This window comes from Phyllobates terribilis, unplaced genomic scaffold (assembly GCF_046119375.1).
Source record: "Phyllobates terribilis strain yellow unplaced genomic scaffold, ASM4611937v1 Scaffold_2__4_contigs__length_985480577, whole genome shotgun sequence".
Lineage (NCBI taxonomy): Eukaryota > Metazoa > Chordata > Amphibia > Anura > Dendrobatidae > Phyllobates > Phyllobates terribilis.
Genome location: NW_027362762.1, coordinates 861,642,098 through 861,662,412, shown reverse-complemented (window position 1 = coordinate 861,662,412; position 20,315 = coordinate 861,642,098). Strand labels below are relative to the sequence as shown.

General features: G+C 42.1%; 1 protein-coding gene across 3 annotated transcripts in view; it reads right to left on the bottom strand.

Moving 5' to 3' along the window:
• The window catches only part of ABR (ABR activator of RhoGEF and GTPase), a 424,780-nt gene that overhangs the window by 264,339 nt on the left and 140,126 nt on the right, over positions 1-20,315 (bottom strand). The window contains exon 1 of one of the 3 annotated variants that reach the window (XM_073667985.1): positions 3,150-3,372. The exons of the other annotated variants lie outside the window; for them this stretch is intronic. Coding sequence (XP_073524086.1) covers positions 3,150-3,171 — 22 coding nt within the window. The 5' untranslated portion in view covers positions 3,172-3,372. Of the gene's footprint in view, positions 1-3,149; positions 3,373-20,315 lie in introns of those variants that run through there. 3 annotated transcript variants of the gene reach the window in all.

The following is a 20,315-nucleotide window of genomic DNA, read 5'->3' as shown; positions in this document are numbered from 1 at the left end:
GACCAGTGAGGGGCGCCCAACTGCATATAGCCTCTAAGGAGATGTTATACAGAAATCCATCCCCTTCTCTGTGGTTATACACCCGCCTGAAATGTAACCACCAGAAGGCAAAGAGAAGTGTGATCTCCAGAGCAACATCAGCTATGATTACACAACAAAGCATGCGTTACATTGCAGCAATCTCTCCGGGGATTGGGGCTTTATTAAATCAAAACTAATGACGGAAACATTCACCCACTAGATCCAAATTAGATCATGGTGAGGTCAACACACTTACATTTATACATACACACACACACCTACATATATATATATATATATATATATATATATATATATATATATATATATATATATATATATATATATATATATATATATATATATATATATACACACACATATATATATATATATATATATATATGCAAACACAGATATACACACACATACTCAACCACACATTACATACACTGTGTGCAGAATTATTAGGCAAGTTGTATTTTAGATGATTATTTTTATTATTGATCAACAACTATGTTCTCAATCACAAAAAAAGACTGAAATATCCAAGCTTAATATTTTTGGAAGTTGGAGTGTTTTTTTTTTTAGATTTGGCCATCTTAGGAGGATATCTGTTTGTGCAGGTAACTATTACTGTACAGAATTATTAGGCAACTTAATAAAAACCAAATATAATCCCATCTCACTTGTTTATTTTCACCAGGTAAACCAATATCAGTGCACACAATTTAGAAATAAACATTGCTGACATGCAAAAACAAAAACCCCAAAAATTAGTGATCAATATAGCCACCTTTCTTTATGATGACACTCAACAGCCTTCCATCCATAGATTCTGTCAGTTGCTTGATCTGTTTTCGATCAACATTGCGTGCAGCAGCCACCACAGCCTCCCAGACACTGTTCCGAGAGGTGTACTGTTTTCCCTCCCTGTAGATCTCACATTTTATGATGGACAACAGGTTCTCTATGGGGTTCAGATCAGGTGAACAAGGGGGCCATGTCATTATTTTTTCTTCTTTTAGACCTTTACTGGCCAGCCACGTTGTGGAGTAGTTGGATGCATGTGACGGAGCTTTGTGCTGCATGAAAATCATGTTTTTCTTGAACGATACCGACTTCTTCCTGTACCACTGCTTGAAGAAGTTGTCTTCCAGAAACTGGCAGTATGTCTGGGAGTTGAGCTTCACTCCATCCTAAACCCGAAAAGGTCGCACAAGTTCATCTTTGATTATACCAGCCCATACCAGTACCCCACCTCCACGTTGCTGGCGTCGAGTCGGAGTGGAGCTCTCTGCCCTTTATTGATCCAGCCTCTGGCCCATCCATCTGGCCCATCAAGAGTCACTCTCATTTCATCAGTCCATAAAACCTTTGAAAAATCAGTCTCAAGATATTTCTTGGCCCATTCTTGACGTTTTATCTTATGTTTCTTGTTCAAAGGTGGTTGTTTTTCAGCCTTCCTTACCTTGGCCATGTCCCTGAGTATCGCACACCTTGTGCTTTTTGATACTCCAGTAACGTTGCAGCTCTGAAATATGGCAAAACTGGAGGCGAATGGCATCTTGGCAGCTTCACGCTTGATTTTCCTCAATTCATGGGCAGTTATTTTGCGCCTTTTTTGGCCAACACGCTTCTTGCGACCCTGTTGGCTGTTTGGCATGAAACGATTGATTGTTCGGTGATCACGCTTCAAAAGTTTGGAAATTTCAAGACTGCTGCATCCCTCTGCAAGACATCTCACAATTTTGGACTTTTCAGAGCTGCCTAATAATTAAGCACACCTTATATAGGGTGTTGATGTCATTAGTCAACACCCCTCCTCATTACAGAGATGCACATCACCAGATTTACTTAATTGGTAGTTGGCTCTCAAGCCTATGCAGCTTGGAGTAGGACAACATGTATAAAAAGTATCATGTGATCAAAATACTCATTTGCCTAATAATTCTGCACACAGTGTACATATATATCTATTCACACGCACAAACTTATGTATTCACACATTATACTTAATCACAAATATACATACACATTGTATAAACATACAGTATATATACACATACCCTCACACATATATTCTACACACACGCACACATTACATATACATGCATGCGCACACACACAATACATACATAGATAGCTAAATATAATTTAAGTGTGAGCATTTATTTGCACACATTTGCCTGTGTCTATATGGATCCATACATGAAAATATATATACATTATACATAGATGGATCTATATAAAAGCACACAATGCTGTATACAGTCTCTTGCAGTACCTTTCCCTATGCGATATGGATAGGCTATGGATAAAGTTCCTGTAGATATTTATTGGGCAGTGCAGTAGGTGCAGTCTCAGGACATTAGTGATCAGGTCACTAGTGTAAATTGTGAATCATTAGACATAGCGGATCCGGCTGTTCTGTCATTTAGGACACTTATCTGCGTGTGTCAGCTGGGAGTAGTATGGGGAAAAGAAACGTTGCGGTCATTATGAGGAATGGCGGGTCAGCACACCATGCTGGATCACCACGGTACCACCATACCGGCAGGTCTCGTATGTTATGTGCTCATCAGTTGTCACTAACCATGCTGCATCTCCTCCTCCATACACGTCAATCAATACAAGTTATCCAGAAGCACAAGTCCCCTAGATTGAAGGGCACTGGGGACAGAGGCAAACATACACAACTTTCCATGCAATGGCCATCAATAACGATGTGGCCTTGTAGTGATACCGTCACCATACATCGCTGCAGAACGGAAATACAGTCACTGTTTACAACCCATTGGGGGGGGGGGCACTTAGCGAGACATCGCTCTCCTCCAGGAACCAACTGGAGAGACATAACTAGAGCACGGAGAACTGTATTGTTAGCCATCACAATGCTTCAGTCCCATCAACTCCAATTGATGCCACTGACTGAACAAAGATTGATTGGGGGATAAAGGGGCCGGAGGAGAGGTCACCTCAGTTTACACAAAAAGCCTCCTAAAAATCAGGCGAAGAAATCTAGGAAATGACAAGAAGAGGTAAACAAAAGATTCCTAAGACATCGTGGCCCTGACAAAAATCCTATGCGGAGAAGAATGAGCAGCACATGCAGGGACCCCACTCACCCGGCTCCTGCAGCCACTCCATTAATTGTGCAGAGTGCGGCAGCTGCAGACTCCCCCACTGCAATCCATCCAATCTCTCCACTGCAGCTCCCGCTGATCCAGTCACTCCATCTCCACTGCACACAGCAGATCCATGGGTGAAAACGGAAAAGAGCGAGCTGGAGAGCAGTCCCCTGTCAGTATATCTGCTCGTCTGAGAGATGAGCCTGGATGTGAGGGGTAGGAGGGGAGGGGGTCCTTGGGCCAGAAGCCGGTCAATTACCGGCACAAGGGGCTCTCTTGGGGATGCCTGTAAGAGTGTGCAGGGGCGGGGACCTCAGGGAGGATGGAAAAGGCTAGTGGAACTGTACATGATGGATATGGGAGCAGCACTATCTGATTCCACTTAGCAGTACGGTGGAGACTGAATTGTACTGCCTGGTTTTACGCTTTCCTACAAAGCAAAGGCTCCGGCTGACACTGCTTCTCTGTCTAGTCAGCTGGCAGCATCCCAAATATCTGGTATCATCAGGACTCACTCTACAACATGCAACAGCGCTCTCGGAGCTCTCCATGGTCCTTACAGGACTGGGGTGATGGTCAGCTCCTGGGATTACAGGGAAACTAGCTGACAGCCAACTACCAGTGGAAGAAAGAAAGTTTTACTGACGCTAAGACATCAGTCAAGAAGACCACCAAAAACAGGACACACAAGCCACAGGGTATGCTGTAGTGGCGACATCACCAACCACGACTACTTATAGGGGGCCATCAATATTATGTACATCATAGGCCAGACAAAATGGGGTTAAAAAGGAATCCATCAGGGGGGTTTTCCAATGTAATTGAGAGCAGCATGAGGTATGGGCTGAGACACAGATTTTAGGAATGTAGATTGTGTTTCCATACAACAAATATTTTATCAGGAAGAGATCCTCACTGCCCAGACTGATGCTCTTGTGAGCACTGGTCTGACCACGCCCCCTCCTGAGATAAACAGCTCACTGTCAATATACACACAAAGCTGTGGTGTGTGGGCGGGGGCAGATTTTTGAGCTCTGCTACATCTAAAAACTTTTAATTATGTCAAAAGTGCCGCACCCAGTAAACTAAGTGATACATCCCTGGAATCAGGGTCTCTTTTCCTACATTATGCTGCTCTCAGATGAGGTAGCAAAAAACTGGTGACAGATTCCCTTTAAACCAGGGATGTCAAACAAACATACGGAGGGCCACATTTAAAAACTTGAACAAAGTCGCCGGCCAACCAATATACAGTATAATGGACCCCACAAAGTCCTCCATACAGTATAATGGACCCCACACAGTCCTCCGCACAGTAATATGGGCATCACATAGTCCTCCGCACAGTAATATGGGCATCACATAGTCCTCCATACAGCAATATGGGCATCACATAGTCCTCCATACAGCAATATGGGCATCACATAGTCCTCCATACAGCAATATGGGCATCACATAGTCCTCCATACAGCAATATGGGCATCACATAGTCCTCCATACAGCAATATGGGCATCACAGTCCTCCATACAGCAATATGGGCATCACATAGTCCTCCATACAGCAATATGGGCATCACATAGTCCTCCATACAGCAATATGGGCATCACATAGTCCTCCATACAGCAATATGGGCATCACATAGTCCTCCATACAGCAATATGGGCATCACACAGTCCTCCATACAGCAATATGGGCATCACACAGTCCTCCATACAGCAATATGGGCATCACACAGTCCTCCATACAGCAATATGGGCATCACATAGTCCTCCATATAGTAATATTGGCATCACAGTTCTTCATACATACAAACTACCCTGAGGGCCAGATTTTGCCCACGGGCCAGAGTTTGACACGTATGCTTTAAACAACGAATACAGATAATAAACACACACCAGCATCTGTATCCAACGCTATTCTGTTCCACCATTTTTACAGAAATGTCACTGCAGATTTCTGTTGGCATCCATTCTATCTGTCCAGTTAGAAGCTCAATAACTACATATAAATCAGTAGCTGAAGTACTTTCCCCTGCTATTAGCATCACATCTTACTCCTTAGATACTTTATAGCTCAGTTTTGTTTGGGCAATGCTCTGATCTGTTACTACACTGTCTGCAGGTCTCACCTAGTCTACAGCTGGCCATATACAGTACAGACCAAAAGTTTGGACACACCTCATTTAAAGATTTTTCTGTATTTTCATGACTATGAAAATTGTACATTCACACTGAAGACATCAAAACTATGAATTAACACATGTGGAATTATATACTTAACAACAAAGTGTGAAACAACTGAAAATATGTCTTATATTCTAGGTTCTTCAAAGTAGCCACCTTTTGCTTTGATGACTGCTTTGCACACTCTTGGCATTCTCTTGATGAGCTTCAAGAGGTAGTCACCGGAAATGGTCTTCACTTCACAGGTGTGCCCTGTCAGGTTTAATAAGTGGGATTTCTTGCCTTATAAATGGGGTTTGGACCATCAGTTGTGTTGTACAGAAGTCTGGTGGATACACAGCTGATAGTCCTACTGAATAGACTGTTAGAATTTGTATTATGACAAGAAAAAAACAGCTAAGTAAAGAAAAATGAGTGGCCATCATTACTTTAAGAAATGAAGGTCAGTCAGTCCGAAAAATTGGGCAGACTTTGAAAGTGTCCCCAAGTGCAGTTGCAAAAACCATCAAGCGCTACAAAGAAACTGGCTCACATGAGGACCACCCCAGGAAAGGAAGACCAAGAGTCACCTCTGCTTCTGAGGATAAGTTTATCCGAGTCACCAGCCTCAGAAATCGCAGGTTACCAGCAGCTCAGATTAGAGACCAGGTCAATGCCACACAGAGTTCTAGCAGCAGACACATCTCTACAACAACTGTTAAGAGGAGACTTTGTGAAGCAGGCCTTCATGGTAAAATAGCTGCTAGGAAACCACTGATAAGGACAGGCAACAAGCAGAAGAGACTTGTTTGGTGTAAAGAACACAAGGAATGGACATTAGACCAGTGGAAATCTGTGCTTTGGTCTGATGAGTCCAAATTTGAGATCTTTGGTTCCAACCACCGTGTCTTTATGCGACACAGAAAAGGTGAACGGATGGACTCTACATGCCTGGTTCCCACCGTGAAGCATGGAGGAGGAGGTGTGATGCTGTGGGGGTGCTTTGCTGGTGACACTATTGGGGATTTATTCAAAACTGAAGGCATACTGAACCAGCATGGCTACCACAGCATCTTGCAGAGGCATGCTATTCCATCCGGTTTGCGTTTAGTTGGACCATCATTTATTTTTCAACAGGACAATGACCCCAAACACACCTCCAGGCTGTGTAAGGGCTATTTGACCAAGAAGGAGAGTGATGGGGTGCTACGCCAGATGACCTGGCCTCCACAGTCACCAGACCTGAACCCAATCGAGATGGTTTGGGGTGAGCTGGACCGCAGAGTGAAGGCAAAAGGGCCAACAAATGCTAAGCATCTCTGGGAACTCCTTCAAGATTGTTGGAAGACCATTTCCGGTGACTACCTCTTGAAGCTCATCAAGAGAATGCCAAGAGTGTGCAAAGCAGTCATCAAAGCAAAAGGTGGCTACTTTGAAGAACCTAGAATATAAGACATATTTTCAGTTGTTTCACACTTTTTTGTTAAGTATATAATTCCACATGTGTTAATTCATAGTTTTGATGTCTTCAGTGTGAATGTACAATTTTCAGTTATGAAAATACAGAAAAATATTTAAATGAGAAGGGGTGTCCAAACTTTTGGTCTGTATTGTACATTCAATAGTTCGCCCAGCAGCTATCGTCCCCAAAACATGAACGTTCAGCCATCGGGGGACAGTCATGAGGTTCCCATACACATTAGTTGGATGATCCCCTCAAATCAGCGGATTCGCACAACTTATATGGGGGGGCCTTTAGAGATACACCCATCTCATCGTTGATTCAGGCTGATGTTCCCAAAGTTTCATATTTTAGACTCCATTTGGCTCATTCACATGAAAAGATAAGTCGGGGGACACATCTTAATTCTATTTCAATTATTCAGGTGGAATCCCCTGGTGGGCTTGTCAATGGAGAGCATAATGTAATGTGAACCCTTCTTCAGTTGGCTAAAATGACCGCTCAATCGCAAATTTTATTTTATGCTTGAAAAGCCTCAATTTTCAGGAACTGTAGTCTAATTTGTAGGACCATCTTCAGTGTTGGGCAGTGTGGAGGCTCGTTGGTATAAAGTAAAGGAGTACTGCAGCGGGATCCAGACACACCCATGAGTCCATTAGTAATGCCACTCATTACTGCTGATTTGATAGAATGCATTTACAGTCAAAAAAATTTGGGTTGCCTGATACATTGGTTCACAAAGAATGGACTCTCAAATGGGCATCTGGGGAACAACAACAACCCTGGTGCAACAGACAGAGCAAATTAATTTTGAGTCCAGCAGCGATGTCTATAGTCAAACCAGAGGCTGTATCTACAAAAAAGTCAATATACACGTCATGTTGCATCCAATTATCTATGGAAGTGTCTGACAAAACGCAATCAATGGAGCCAAGCATGGCCACTAACCAATCTGTATACTACAGAGATCAGTACTCCGGGGGCTATGTATGTCTTGTTCAGTAATATGGACGAACTCTAGAAAAGTCACAGCCCTTTTCAACTATTGCTAGATACAGATATCTGTCTTTAGTTCAACCCCTCATAATTTCATGGCATTAAAGTTAATCTATGATATTTTTTCTGGTTAGAAATTCAAATGTAACTTTTCCTGACAATCCTTCTGCATTACCAATCATCTGACATCGAATTAGGAGAACTGGTGTTGAACGCTGGCCGTCAAGTCATGACAAGTGTCACCTCGGGCACGGAGTTATTCAACAACACCCACATACAATAAGCTGAATCACAATCATGGCACTGCTCGATTACAGATGCCAGGGAAGGCTCTACCCTCCACGTGTATGTGACGAATACCTATCGACTACATATCATGCTGCCCTACTTAAATTAGGCTGGAATGCCTGCAACTAAAGAGTTAATTCAATCAGAGTAAAAATCTTTCCCGGTCTCTGTGGAGGAGGCTGCTGGATGCTAATTGTATTGAGCTGCATTGTAAAATTGCATCATGCATGCTGAAGATACCAAGATAGCTTTGCATAGGAACCACAGTAATGAAGCTCGGACGGGTTAGTTCTCTAGCAAACGTTGGCCCTCCCATTGCCTTTAATAGAGAGAACGATGGTAGAACTGGTGATTTTAGTATCAACCTTAGGGTTTCGCTGAAAAGATGCATAAAAGCATGAATAGCTAGCTGCACTTTGTCTAATGTGAATGGTCACATCCTGCAAACATCGGCCAAACCTGCAGAGCAGGAGGGTTTGAGAAGATGGATATACGTTATCTTGACTCTTATCCCACAAAATTATATTGAATTAAATTTCTGCTCAATTCGAGCTTTGGAGTCCAGTAGGCGGTCCTAATCAGTGACCGACTTCCTGCCTTGTAGGAGTAAGCAAGGAGAGAAGCTGATGGTCAGTGAGTAGCACCGCCCACTGGACTCCATAACATAGAATGGGCAGGACTTTACATTGGTAAATTACAAGTTATACTGATTCTTTTCCCAGAAAACCATCGATGACATGTTATCTGCAAAGAGGATACCAAGTACAATGTGACGGATTCACTTTAAGAATCACTTCCACAAAGCAGTTTCTATAACTGCCAGGATAAAACACACAAACTGATCCATGGCTGTTTATTATCTGTGCAAAGTGATCAACTCTACACAAAAGGTTTGTATTTCCATTAGTGATGTGGTTGCAGTAACATGTGCCTGGTGGTCCTGCGACTTGCCCTTAGGCCCAATTCAATCGTCCATGTTGTATCCAACACATACACACACAGTATAATCTCTGGTGCTATTCACATGTCCGTGTTTTTTCCGGTATCATGGATGGCAAGGGCCAATGCAAGTCTACGAGTCCGTGAAAAACATGTACAACACACGGATGGCCTCAATCATTTAATACTGCAAAGGATAGGAGAAGCTTTGTAATTTATTTATCCAATTATTTCTTTATCCATTCATGAAAAACACTGATGACTGATCGTAAAAACAGACACAGATCATACACTGATGACACACTGATCCAGAATTCTGATGACACCTGTACCATTTTTTTACGTGCATGTATAATAGGGAATCTGTCACCAGGCTTTTGCTACCTCATCTGAGAGCAGCGTAATGTGGGAAAAGAGACCCTGATTCCAGCGATGTATCATTTAGTTTACTGGGTGGTGCAATTGTAACACAGAGTTTTTAGATGCAGCAGAGCTCAGATAGCTGTCCCCGCCCACACCACAGCTTTCTATGGACAATGAGCTGCTAATCAGAGAAGGGGTACGGTCGGACCAGGGCTCATGTTTTATCAAGAGAAAACAGCTCACAGCCTAATAAGTGACATCTTTGAAATCAGTGTCTCAGCGCTTCCACCATGCTGTGCTAAGATTACATAGCAAAAACCTGCTGACAGATTCCCTTGAAGTGCGGACATGTGAATGAGGCATTACGGACATGCATTAGTACAATCAATTTTGGAAACACCGTTGTTTCCTGCATACCCAGCACTTGTCATGGCCATAGTAATATTGTATAAATGTCTCCTATGTGTCTGTAGCAGTTCAGTTTTATCATCTGAAATTCTAATGCAAAAATGCTGCATTGAAAAAAAGATTTCAAAGTGAAAACCAAAGCCCAGAACTGTCATCTTGTGTTAAAGTCAACTGAGAAGCTCTCCCAAGGCCGTCCTAGTACAGGGATTAGGAAAATATTTCATGCTAAAATGGCACACTGAAGTGTTTACTTGACCTTTTATCAGCTCCACATTCTACATCCCTCTGCCCCCAAAAGAGGGAAGAGGGGTGAAGAAAAAAAGAATGAAGATCAAAGGGCTTCTTTTGACACTTTCAAAAAGGAAAAAGCCTACCAGATATACAATGTGTTGTTCATACCCTGTGAACTATTTCGCATTTTATCACCCACAAACTTAAATGTATTTTATTGGAATTTTATGTGAAATACTAACACAAAGGAAATGATACATGGTTTTCTAAATATTTTAAAAATATTAATCTGAAAATTGTGACATGCATTTTTATTCAGACCCCTGTAACCTGAGTGACCAATTGTCTCCAGAAGTCGCTATTTGCAGTTCTCAAAAAGCAGGGGACACAACAAGCATGTGGAAGAAGGGGCTTTGGTCATATGAGACCAAAATAGAACTCTTTGGGCTAAAGGCAAAACGCTACAGTTAGGTCCAAAAATATTTGGACAGTGACAAGTTTTGGCATTTTAGTTGTTTACCAAAAAGTATTCAAGTTACAGTTATATAATCAGAATGGGCTTAAAGTGCAGACTTTAATTTGAGGGTATTCATATCTTAATTGGAGTGAGGGAAAAGGGTTTAGGAATTACAGCTTTTTAATATGTAGTTGCCTCTTTTTAAAAGGACCAAAAGTAATTGGACAATAATCCCAAAAGCTCCTTAATGGGCTGCATGGGTTTTCCCTCATTAATCCATCATCAATTAAGCAGGTAAAATGTCTAGAGCTGATTTTAGGTGTTGTATCTGCATTTGGCAGATGATGCTGTGAATCCACAACATGCGGTCAAAAGAACTCTCAATAAAAGAAAAATAGAACATCATAAGGCTGAAAAAATGAAGAAATCAATCAGGGAGATAGCAGGAATCTAAGGAGTAACCAAATCAATGGTTTGGTACACTCTGCAAAAAAGAGGGCACTGATGAGCTTGGGAACTCCAAAAGGTCTGGACATCCACAGAAGACAACAGTGGTGGATGATCGCAAAATCCTTTCCATGGTGAAGAAAACCCTTTCACTACATCCACCCAAGTGAAGAATACTGTCCTGGTAGTAGGTGTTTCAGTATCTAAGTCTACCATAAAGAGATGTCTTCTTCATGAGAGCAAATATAAAGGGTTCATCACAAGGTGAAAACCATTAATCAGCCTTATAAATAGAAAGGCCATATTAGATGTCATAAAAAAACATCTAAAGAAGCCAGCCCAGTTTGGTAAAGCATTCTTTGGACAGATGAAACTAAGATCAACCTGTACCAGAATTATGGGAAGAAGAAAGTGTGGAGAAGACTTGGAGCGGCTCAAGATCCAAAGCAAACCACATCCTCTGTAAGACATGGTGGAGGCAGTGTGATGGCATGGGCATGGCTTCCAATGGCGCTGGGTTACAAGTGTTTATTGATGATGTGACCGAAGACAAAAGCAGCCAGATGAATTCTGAAGTGTACAGGACTATACTCTCTGCTCAGATTCAACCAAATGCAGCAAGGTTGATTGGACGGCGCTTCACAGTACAGATGGACTGTGACCCAAAACATACTGCAAAAGCAGCCCAGGGGATTTTTAAGGCAAAGAAGTGCAATATTCTGCAATGGTCGAGTCAATCGCCAGATCTCAACCACATCGAGCATGCATGTCACATGCTTATGACAAATCTTTAGGCAGAAAGACCCATTAACAAACAACAGAAGTCAGCTGGAGTAAAGGCCTGGCAAAGCATCACAAAGGTCAAAACCCCACATTTGGTGACGTCCATGGCTTCCAGACTTAAGGCAGTCATTGCCAGCAAAGGATTCTCTACAAAGTATTAAAAATGAACATTTTATTTATGGTAAAGATAATTTGTCCAATTACTTTTGAGCTCCTAAAACAAGGAGGCTTTGTAGAAAAATGATTGCTATTTCTAAATGTTTCACAGAATACTTTTGTGCAACCTCTTTAAGTAAACTAGAAAGTCTACAATTGAATTGCATATCAGTTGTTTAATTTTAAATCAAAAGTAGTGGCATGCAGAGCCCAAATCATGAAGATACGTTAAATGTTCAAATATCTCTGGACCTAACTGTATGTGTGCCAGAAAACTTAACACTGCACATCACCCTGAAAACACCATCCCCACCATCAAACATGGTGGTGGCAGCAACATGTTGTGGGGATGCTTTTCTTCAGAAGGGGTAGGGAAGCTGGTCAGAGTTGATAGGAAGATGGAGCAAGATACAGAGCAATTCTAGAGGAAAACCAGTTAGAGGCTGCAAAAGACTTGAGTACAAGTTCACCTTCTAGCAGGACAATGACCCTAAACATACTGTCAGAGCTACAATGGATGGTTTAGATCAAAGTATATTCATGTGTGTAAATGGCCCAGTCACAGTCTAATGGTAAGACTCGAAAATTACTGTTCACAGATGCCTCCATCCAAACGCACTGAGCTGAAGCTAGTTTGCAAAGAAGAATTGGCAAAAGTTTCAGCCTCTAGATGCGCAAAACTGGTAGAGACAGTCCCCAAAACACCTGCAGCAGTAATTGCAGCAAAAGATGGTCCAACAGAAGTATTGACTCAGGGGAGCTAAATATACATGCATGTCAAATTTTCATATTTATATTTTTTAAACACTTAGAAAACCATATATCATTTTATTTGCACTTCGCGAATACTTGCTACTTTATGTTGGAATATCACAGAAAATCACAATAAAACACATTTCATTTTGTGGGTGCAAGATGAAAAATTGTAGAAAATTTTGTGGGGTATGAACACTTTTTCAAGGAACTGTATGACTGATGGATGTGGCTTTTATTCTTGTGCGGATGCTCGTTGATGATTGTGAATCTGGTCCAAGTCTTTATAATCTTGTGCCATCCCTGGTGTCACTTGTGCACAAAGCCGCTGGTAGTGAGAAACTGCATGCAGCAAATGTGTTAGCACAAGGCTAAATTCACATTAAAGCATGAAAAATCATCCATATTTTATACAGGGGAAAAAAGGCACAATTTTTTTTTATTTGTATTGTCACCTGCTCCAGCTGGCAAACACAGCTCTGCTCCAGCACTGACGCTGTGAGAAAACACCTTGTATAGCAGCGATAAGGAGGAGATTCACCATACTCAGCGATCTGCAGGGCAGAAATACCGGCATGCCGTTTCCCAGCATAACATCAGTCTGCTGATTGTCTAATAACACATCAAAGGCCTAAATGAATAAGAAAGCTGAGCCGGGCCCCGAGCCACTGCTTAGCATATCTGGACTCCATTATTATACCCGGGCTTCTGTCACCATGGCAACAGGCTCTTCCAGATTGCTCCTCATTGGGAATATAGGATTGTAAACAGCGCAGATGCCGTTGTTATCCAGGAGAAGCAGCGCTCGTACCGGAGGATCTCACTAACATAATCCCATAACCACACAGATCTTCCATCGCTTCCAAAAAGGAGAAAAAGATGCTTAGCCAGCAATAATATCCTCCATGGAGATTTCTGGTACATACAGTACCCACTCCGCTTCCCGAGCATGACCTGCCTGCAGCGCTCCTCCAACACTCGCTCCGCAGGGGGCCAGAACATTAGGAATCTGACAATAAATTACAGCCATTCTCACTCGCTGCAGAGCTCTCAACCTGCAAACTAAACGGTATCAGCAGATTGCGAGGCCACGGACTGGCTGCCAGTTACCGCTAACGGCTTTGTAGTAATTACTGTCCAGGAAGGATAGAAGTAATAGTGACCGGCCAGGCCACGCAATCCGCAGCAGCATCTCCTGATTACAAGAGGTTCTGCAGCGGATACACATATACATCAACCAAGTCAGACAGATTCCTGTATAGACAATATAATAAAAGTGCAGGAAAAGGAACAAAGTTGTATAAATCACCTAGAACATACAAGTCAAACTCCGGCCTGAGGGGCCAAATCTGGTCCGCAGGGTGATTATATTTGGCCCGCGACACCAGAACAGCCACCCCTATGTGGGGCCCATTAGTCTGTATGGAGGACTACGTGGGGCCCATTATACTGTATGGACGACTACGTGGGGCCCATTATACTGTATGGACGACTACGTGGGGCCCATTATACTGTATGGACGACTACGTGGGGCCCATTATACTGTATGGACGACTACGTGGGGCCCATTATACTGTATGGACGACTACGTGGGGCCCATTATACTGTATGGACGACTACGTGGGGCCCATTATGCTGTATGGAGGACTACGTGGGGCCCATTATGCTGTATGGAGGACTACGTGGGGCCCATTATGCTGTATGGAGGACTATGTGGGCCCATTATTCTGTATGGACGACTACGTGGGGCCCATTATACTGTATGGACGACTACGTGGGGCCCATTATACTGTATGGACGACTACGTGGGGCCCATTATACTGTATGGAGGACTACGTGGGGCACATTATTCTGTATGGAGGACTACGTGGGGCCCATTATTCTATATGGAGGACTACGTGGGGCCCATTATTCTATATGGAGGACTACGTGGGGCCCATTATTCTGTATGGAGGACTACGTGGGGCCCATTATTCTGTATGGAGGACTACGTGGGACCCATTATTCTGTATGGAGGACTACGTGGGGCCCATTATTCTGTATGGAGGACTACGTGGGGCCCATTATTCTGTATGGAGGACTAAATGGGGCCCATTATACTGTATGGAGGACTATGTGGGACCCATTATACTGTATAGAGAACTATGTGGGGCCCATTATTCTGTATAGAGGACTATGTGGGGCCCATTATTCTGTATGGAGGACTATGTGGGGCCCATTATTCTGTATGGAGGACTATGTGGGGCCCATTATTCTGTATGGAGGACTAAATGGGGCCCATTCTGTATGGAGGACTAAATGGGGCCCATTATACTGTATACTGGCTGGCCCGCGACTTTGTCCAAGCTTTTCATTTTGGCCTTCTGTGTGTTTCAGTTTGACATCCCTGATCTATAGCAATATTTGTCTAATGTAAGTGAAGCCAAATCCTCTGCAGAGACCACACTTAAAAAGGGTTTTACGGAATTAAAATATTGATGGTCTGTCCTTAGGATAGAAAATCACTATCAGATCGGTGGGGGTCTGACGATCAACAACCACACTGATCAGCTGATTGAAAAGGCCACCCAAACAAGTGTCACATGTCCTTCATTAGCCCTGTACATTTTACTGCTTCTAATATTGCAGTTCAGACCCGAATGGGACCGAGTAACAATAAGCTGCAGTACCAGGCACAGACACTAGAAAAGGGAGGGAGCTGTTGTTCCTAGTAAACAATGAAGGTGACTTACACTTACCGGAGAGGCCCCTTTAATAGACTGAGCTTGCTCCTAATGAATCAAATAATAACCAATCATAAGAATGCACTATTAATATTACAATTCCGGAAAATAAATGCTTGAAATTGGTATTTCATCTCCAAGTTCCTATCCCAATATGTCGTAGGTGTAATAATATTAGCACATAACTACAATTAGAAATGTAGCATAGTTCCATGTGCAGGGCATTACAGTAGCTTAGGTATCCATGGTTACGACCACTCAGTGACAGTTAGCTGTTAGTGGTCGTAACCATGGATAACTTAGCTTCTGCAATGCCTTGTAAGCAAAATAGCGTATCAGAAGTACTATACTACATTTCTAATTGGAGGTATTTGCTAATATTATTATTATACCTACTACATATCGGGATAAGATCTTGGAATAAACCCTTTTAGAGTTTAACAGAGCTTCACCACCGGACCCCTGGTCCTGAAGCCACGTCAATAGTCTGGTCAGCGTACCAGAGCCCTGTGACCTACCTACTGTCGGCGGGCGTCCCTGGTGCAGCTTCTGATTAATAATCCAGTGTGTCATCATTACATTGTGGCTCGATTCACATGACAATGCTAACATCTACTAATCAGAATAGGTGATGGAGATGTAGCAAACAGAATGAGGCTTACAGGGCTCAGGTCCGGCAGACTCCGAGTACCAACGTGGCCGCTGGACCAGGATCCGGTGAATCTTTCTGCTCATCTGTAGCATTAATATCACAAATGTATAACAAACTGATACAGACAAAGGGCTTTGTTTACAGCAAGCAAAAATAACTGCATTAAGTTTGTCATGTGCAAAAGTTTGTCTACCCTGCCAGTCGGTACTGTGCTGAATTTGTTTTTCAAACTCTTTTATACAGAAGGTCAAAGATGTTTTCAGGCCACCTTGCAAGTGTTTAAGACAATGGATACCCTTGACATGGAAAAAATTATTTTCATTTGTTAGTGGTTACATTTAGACAATAAAATAGCACTGAGTTTCAATCTTCATCCTTTCATTCATTTTAGCATCCCCTGATATGAAGCTTGTAACCTGATCAAAGTTTCAGATTATTCTCTTGTTGGAGTGTCCCTCCCAGTAATATAGGCTGGATATGACCTGTGTCTCCAGGATGCTACTGTCTTCACGTGTACCAGCAAAGCTCCAATACTGTACTTCTCCTCTCCATGTGCTTTCCTCTTTTTGTCTATTGCCTGATTTCTCTGTTCTTCAAAAAAATTTAGATATTTTCCCCTCTAACCCGTCCACCTCCCCCCTAACACTGATCACAGAGGGGGCAGAAACTCTGACGGATTTGTATCTTTTATTTTTTTTTTTGCAGCTAGATAAAGGACATGGGGTATATGCACGTCAAGTATCTGTTGCAGACATTTCTGTATCAAAAAACGCTTCTCTTGGCAGAAAAAACACTGCATTAAAAAATGCATATTTTATACATGCACCCAGAAAATATCAATAAAAGAGCAGGACTGTAAAAGCCATTTCTAAATCATAATGTTCATCATTTAATCTCCAGCTCGAGCTTTGTTTTATCAGTGACTGAGGGACATTGGCTTCTAGGAATCATTAATATTTAGAGGAATCCAGTCTTCTCACTATCAGCACAATATATGAATTGGTTACCTGTGATATAACATTATGGAAACCTGGCCTTTGGGCATTTTGGAAACGCTGTAATTTAATATATAAATTGATCTGGATTCTGTGATGGTCCCTTTAACGGTAGACCAGACCGTTCTTGGTAATAGCCGGCCCAGTGTATGACTTAATCAATTTTTCATAGCCCATTTATGCATAAGATTTGCTCAGCAGATCCTGTGTGTCTGTACAATCAGACAAGCTATTGTTCTATTGTGTTTCATGGAAGAGAAATAATGTCTATACCAGGCTAAATTACTGCATTTACTGTACAGCGTACAATTCAGTTATACAGACTAATACGCAGGCTAATTGCTTAAGTCAGGAATGCTGTGCACATTAAATCCCAAGTCTGGGGAACAAAGATCAAAAGTGGAAAATATAATGCCTGATGTGACCACGAGAATCACGATGCTCCAATTTGTCTCTGGACTGAACCGGGTCTGTTTAGTATTCTGCATACGGATTATACACTAAAACCCTAATTAGCTGCTCCGTAATCTTTTTAGCAAAAAAAGAGAGATGTCCACAAACCTGAAGAAATCCAATTAACTCAAACAAAATACGCTATATTCAGCCTAATCATCCTCATAAACATGTTATGTCAGTTCTGTGCTCGGAGGCTGGCAGCGTGGCCGCACCACTGAGTGGTGGATGCTTCATGCTGCTCATGACACTTTGTATTCACTCCCGTACAATGTTCAACATAGAAGACACAAGATAAAGACTTGGGAGTTTCTCAAACTCGAATGATGAGGGACAGCGTTATACATAATATGTAGTTTGCTTTACAGTAATCCATAGTGTTGCTCCTGCCAGGAACCGACAATTGACAACTGAAAGTGGACAACAAGTTAGACAGAAAGGAGACACCTAGCGGTCAGCACTTTGGAGTGGGTTTTTTAGGCTGAAAACGGTATTTTAGATTAAGTTTCTTTTTTGCCGTTTGTCATTGCATCAGCCATCAGATGAGCTTAATCTTATGGAAACCGTGATCATGTAAATAGTTTTTTTTGAGACATCTAATGGAAAAAGATGCAGAACACTTGTGACTTAATGTATTCCCTTCACCAAGATCCTATCGCAATATGTTGCAAGTGAAATAATATTGGCAAATACCTCCAATTAGAAATGTAGTGTAGTTCTTCTGATTCACTATGTCGCTTACCCCATGTGCAGGGCATTGCAGTATCTTAGGTATCGATGACGATAGGTGACGATGTTATACTGAGCATAATATATATAACAGAGGGTGAAATAAGAATTGAAGACATAACCAGCGGATATCTATCCATTGCCAATGGTCCAGGATGCATTAGGAGACCGAAAAGGTTTGAATGCGATTTTTATTCGTCAACGTGTTTTGAAGTACACATGCTTCATCAGGACAAACAATAATAATACACAAAGTTGCAAGTATTTGTGAAGTATAAAGGAAATCATACGAGGTTATCTAAAAAAAAAAAAAAATTTGAAAATTGTGAAGTGCATTTGTATTCAGCCCCTCGAGTCAATACTTTAAGGACCACCTTATACTGCAATTACTGCTGCAAGTCTTTTGGGGTCTGTCACCACCAGCTTTACATATCTGGAGCATGAAGATTTTCCCCATTCTTCTTTGTAAACTAGTCTAGCTCAGTGAGATTGGATGGAGAGCGTCGTGGAACAGCAATTTTCAAGACTGGCATTTGTGTTCATCCTCCCTGAGTCGATACTTTGTGGGACCACCTTTTGCTGTAATTATTGCTGCTAGTCTTTTGGGTTCTGTGTCTACCAGCTTTGTACTTCTAGCGGCTGAAACTTTTGCCCATTCTTCTTTGCAAACTAGCTCTAGCTCAGTGAGATTGGATGGAGGCATCTGAACAGTAATTTTCGAATCTTACCACCAATTCTCAATGGGATTTAGGTCTGGACTGTGACTGGGTCGTTCACACACATGAATATGCTTTGATCTAAACCATTCCATTGTAGCTCTGGCAGTCTGTTTATGGTCATTGTCCTGCTGGAAGGTGAACCTATGCCCCAGTCTCAAGTCTCTTGCAGCCTCCAACATGTTTTTCTCCAGGATTGCCCTCTATTTAGCTCCATCCCTCTTATCAACTGATGAGCTTCCCTGTTACTGTTGAAGAAAAGCATCCCCACAGCATGATTTAGCTACCCACATGTTGAATGGTGGGGATGGTGTTTTCAGGGTGATGTGCAGTGTTAGTTTTCCACCACACATAGCACTTTGCATTTAGCCCAAAATGTTCTACTTTGGTCTCATCTGACTAGAGCATCTTCTTCCACATGCTAGCTGTGCACCCTACATGGCTTTTTTGCAAACTGCAAATGGGAATTCTTATTGCTTGCTTATAAAAATGTCTTTCTTCTTGACACTGTTCCATGAAAGCCAGATTTGTGGAGTACACGACTAATAGTTGTCCTGTGGACAGATTCTCCTCCCCCTTGAGCTGTGGATCTCTGCAGCTCCTCCAGAGAGACCATGTTCCTCTTAGCTGCTCCTCTAATTAGTGCTCTCCGTGCTTAGGATGTCAGTTTAGGTGGACAGCCATGTATTGGTAGTTTTGCATCTGTACCATACTCCTTCCATATTTGGATGATGGATTGAACAGTGCTCCGTGAGATGTTCAGAGCTTGGACTATTTTTTTTTTATATATATATAATATAACCTAACCCCATTTTACTCTTTTCCACAACTTGATCCCTGACCTGTCTGGAGTGTTCCTTGGTTTTCAAGACGCTGGTTGACCCTAATGCTCTCTAACAAGCCTCTGAGGCTTTCACAGAACAGCTGTGGTTACACTGTGAATAAATTACACACAGGTGGACTCAATTTACTAATTAAGTGACTGCTAGACGCAATTGGTCACTCAGGATTTTATTCAGGGGTATCCTACTATAGTGGGCCTGAAAACAAATTTATGTCCAAAAATGTCAGATTTATATTTTTTAAATATTTAAAACACCATGGATCATTTAGTGTCACAAATAATTTGGGAATTTGTGGCAGCTCTGGGTATGCTGTAATTTAAATGCAGTTTTTTCCTTTTTGTCCAGCAAGGGATAATCTTAGTCTCTTGCTGGCAGCCTTTTGTGGATGGTCAGCTGATGTTGGTTGGTGCCACTCCCACCTCCCTTTAAATAGCCACATGATCCATCAGCTGACCGCAGGTTATAGTTCATTCTATGCTGACCTCTTTGAAGGAGCCAGTCTATGGAGAAGCTGTGTTGTTCGATGCAGCGGTGAAATTTCCTGCTGGAAAGCGAAGTGTATTTTGTGTTATCTTCCCATTGTTTGTCTTACCTTCCTTGTGTT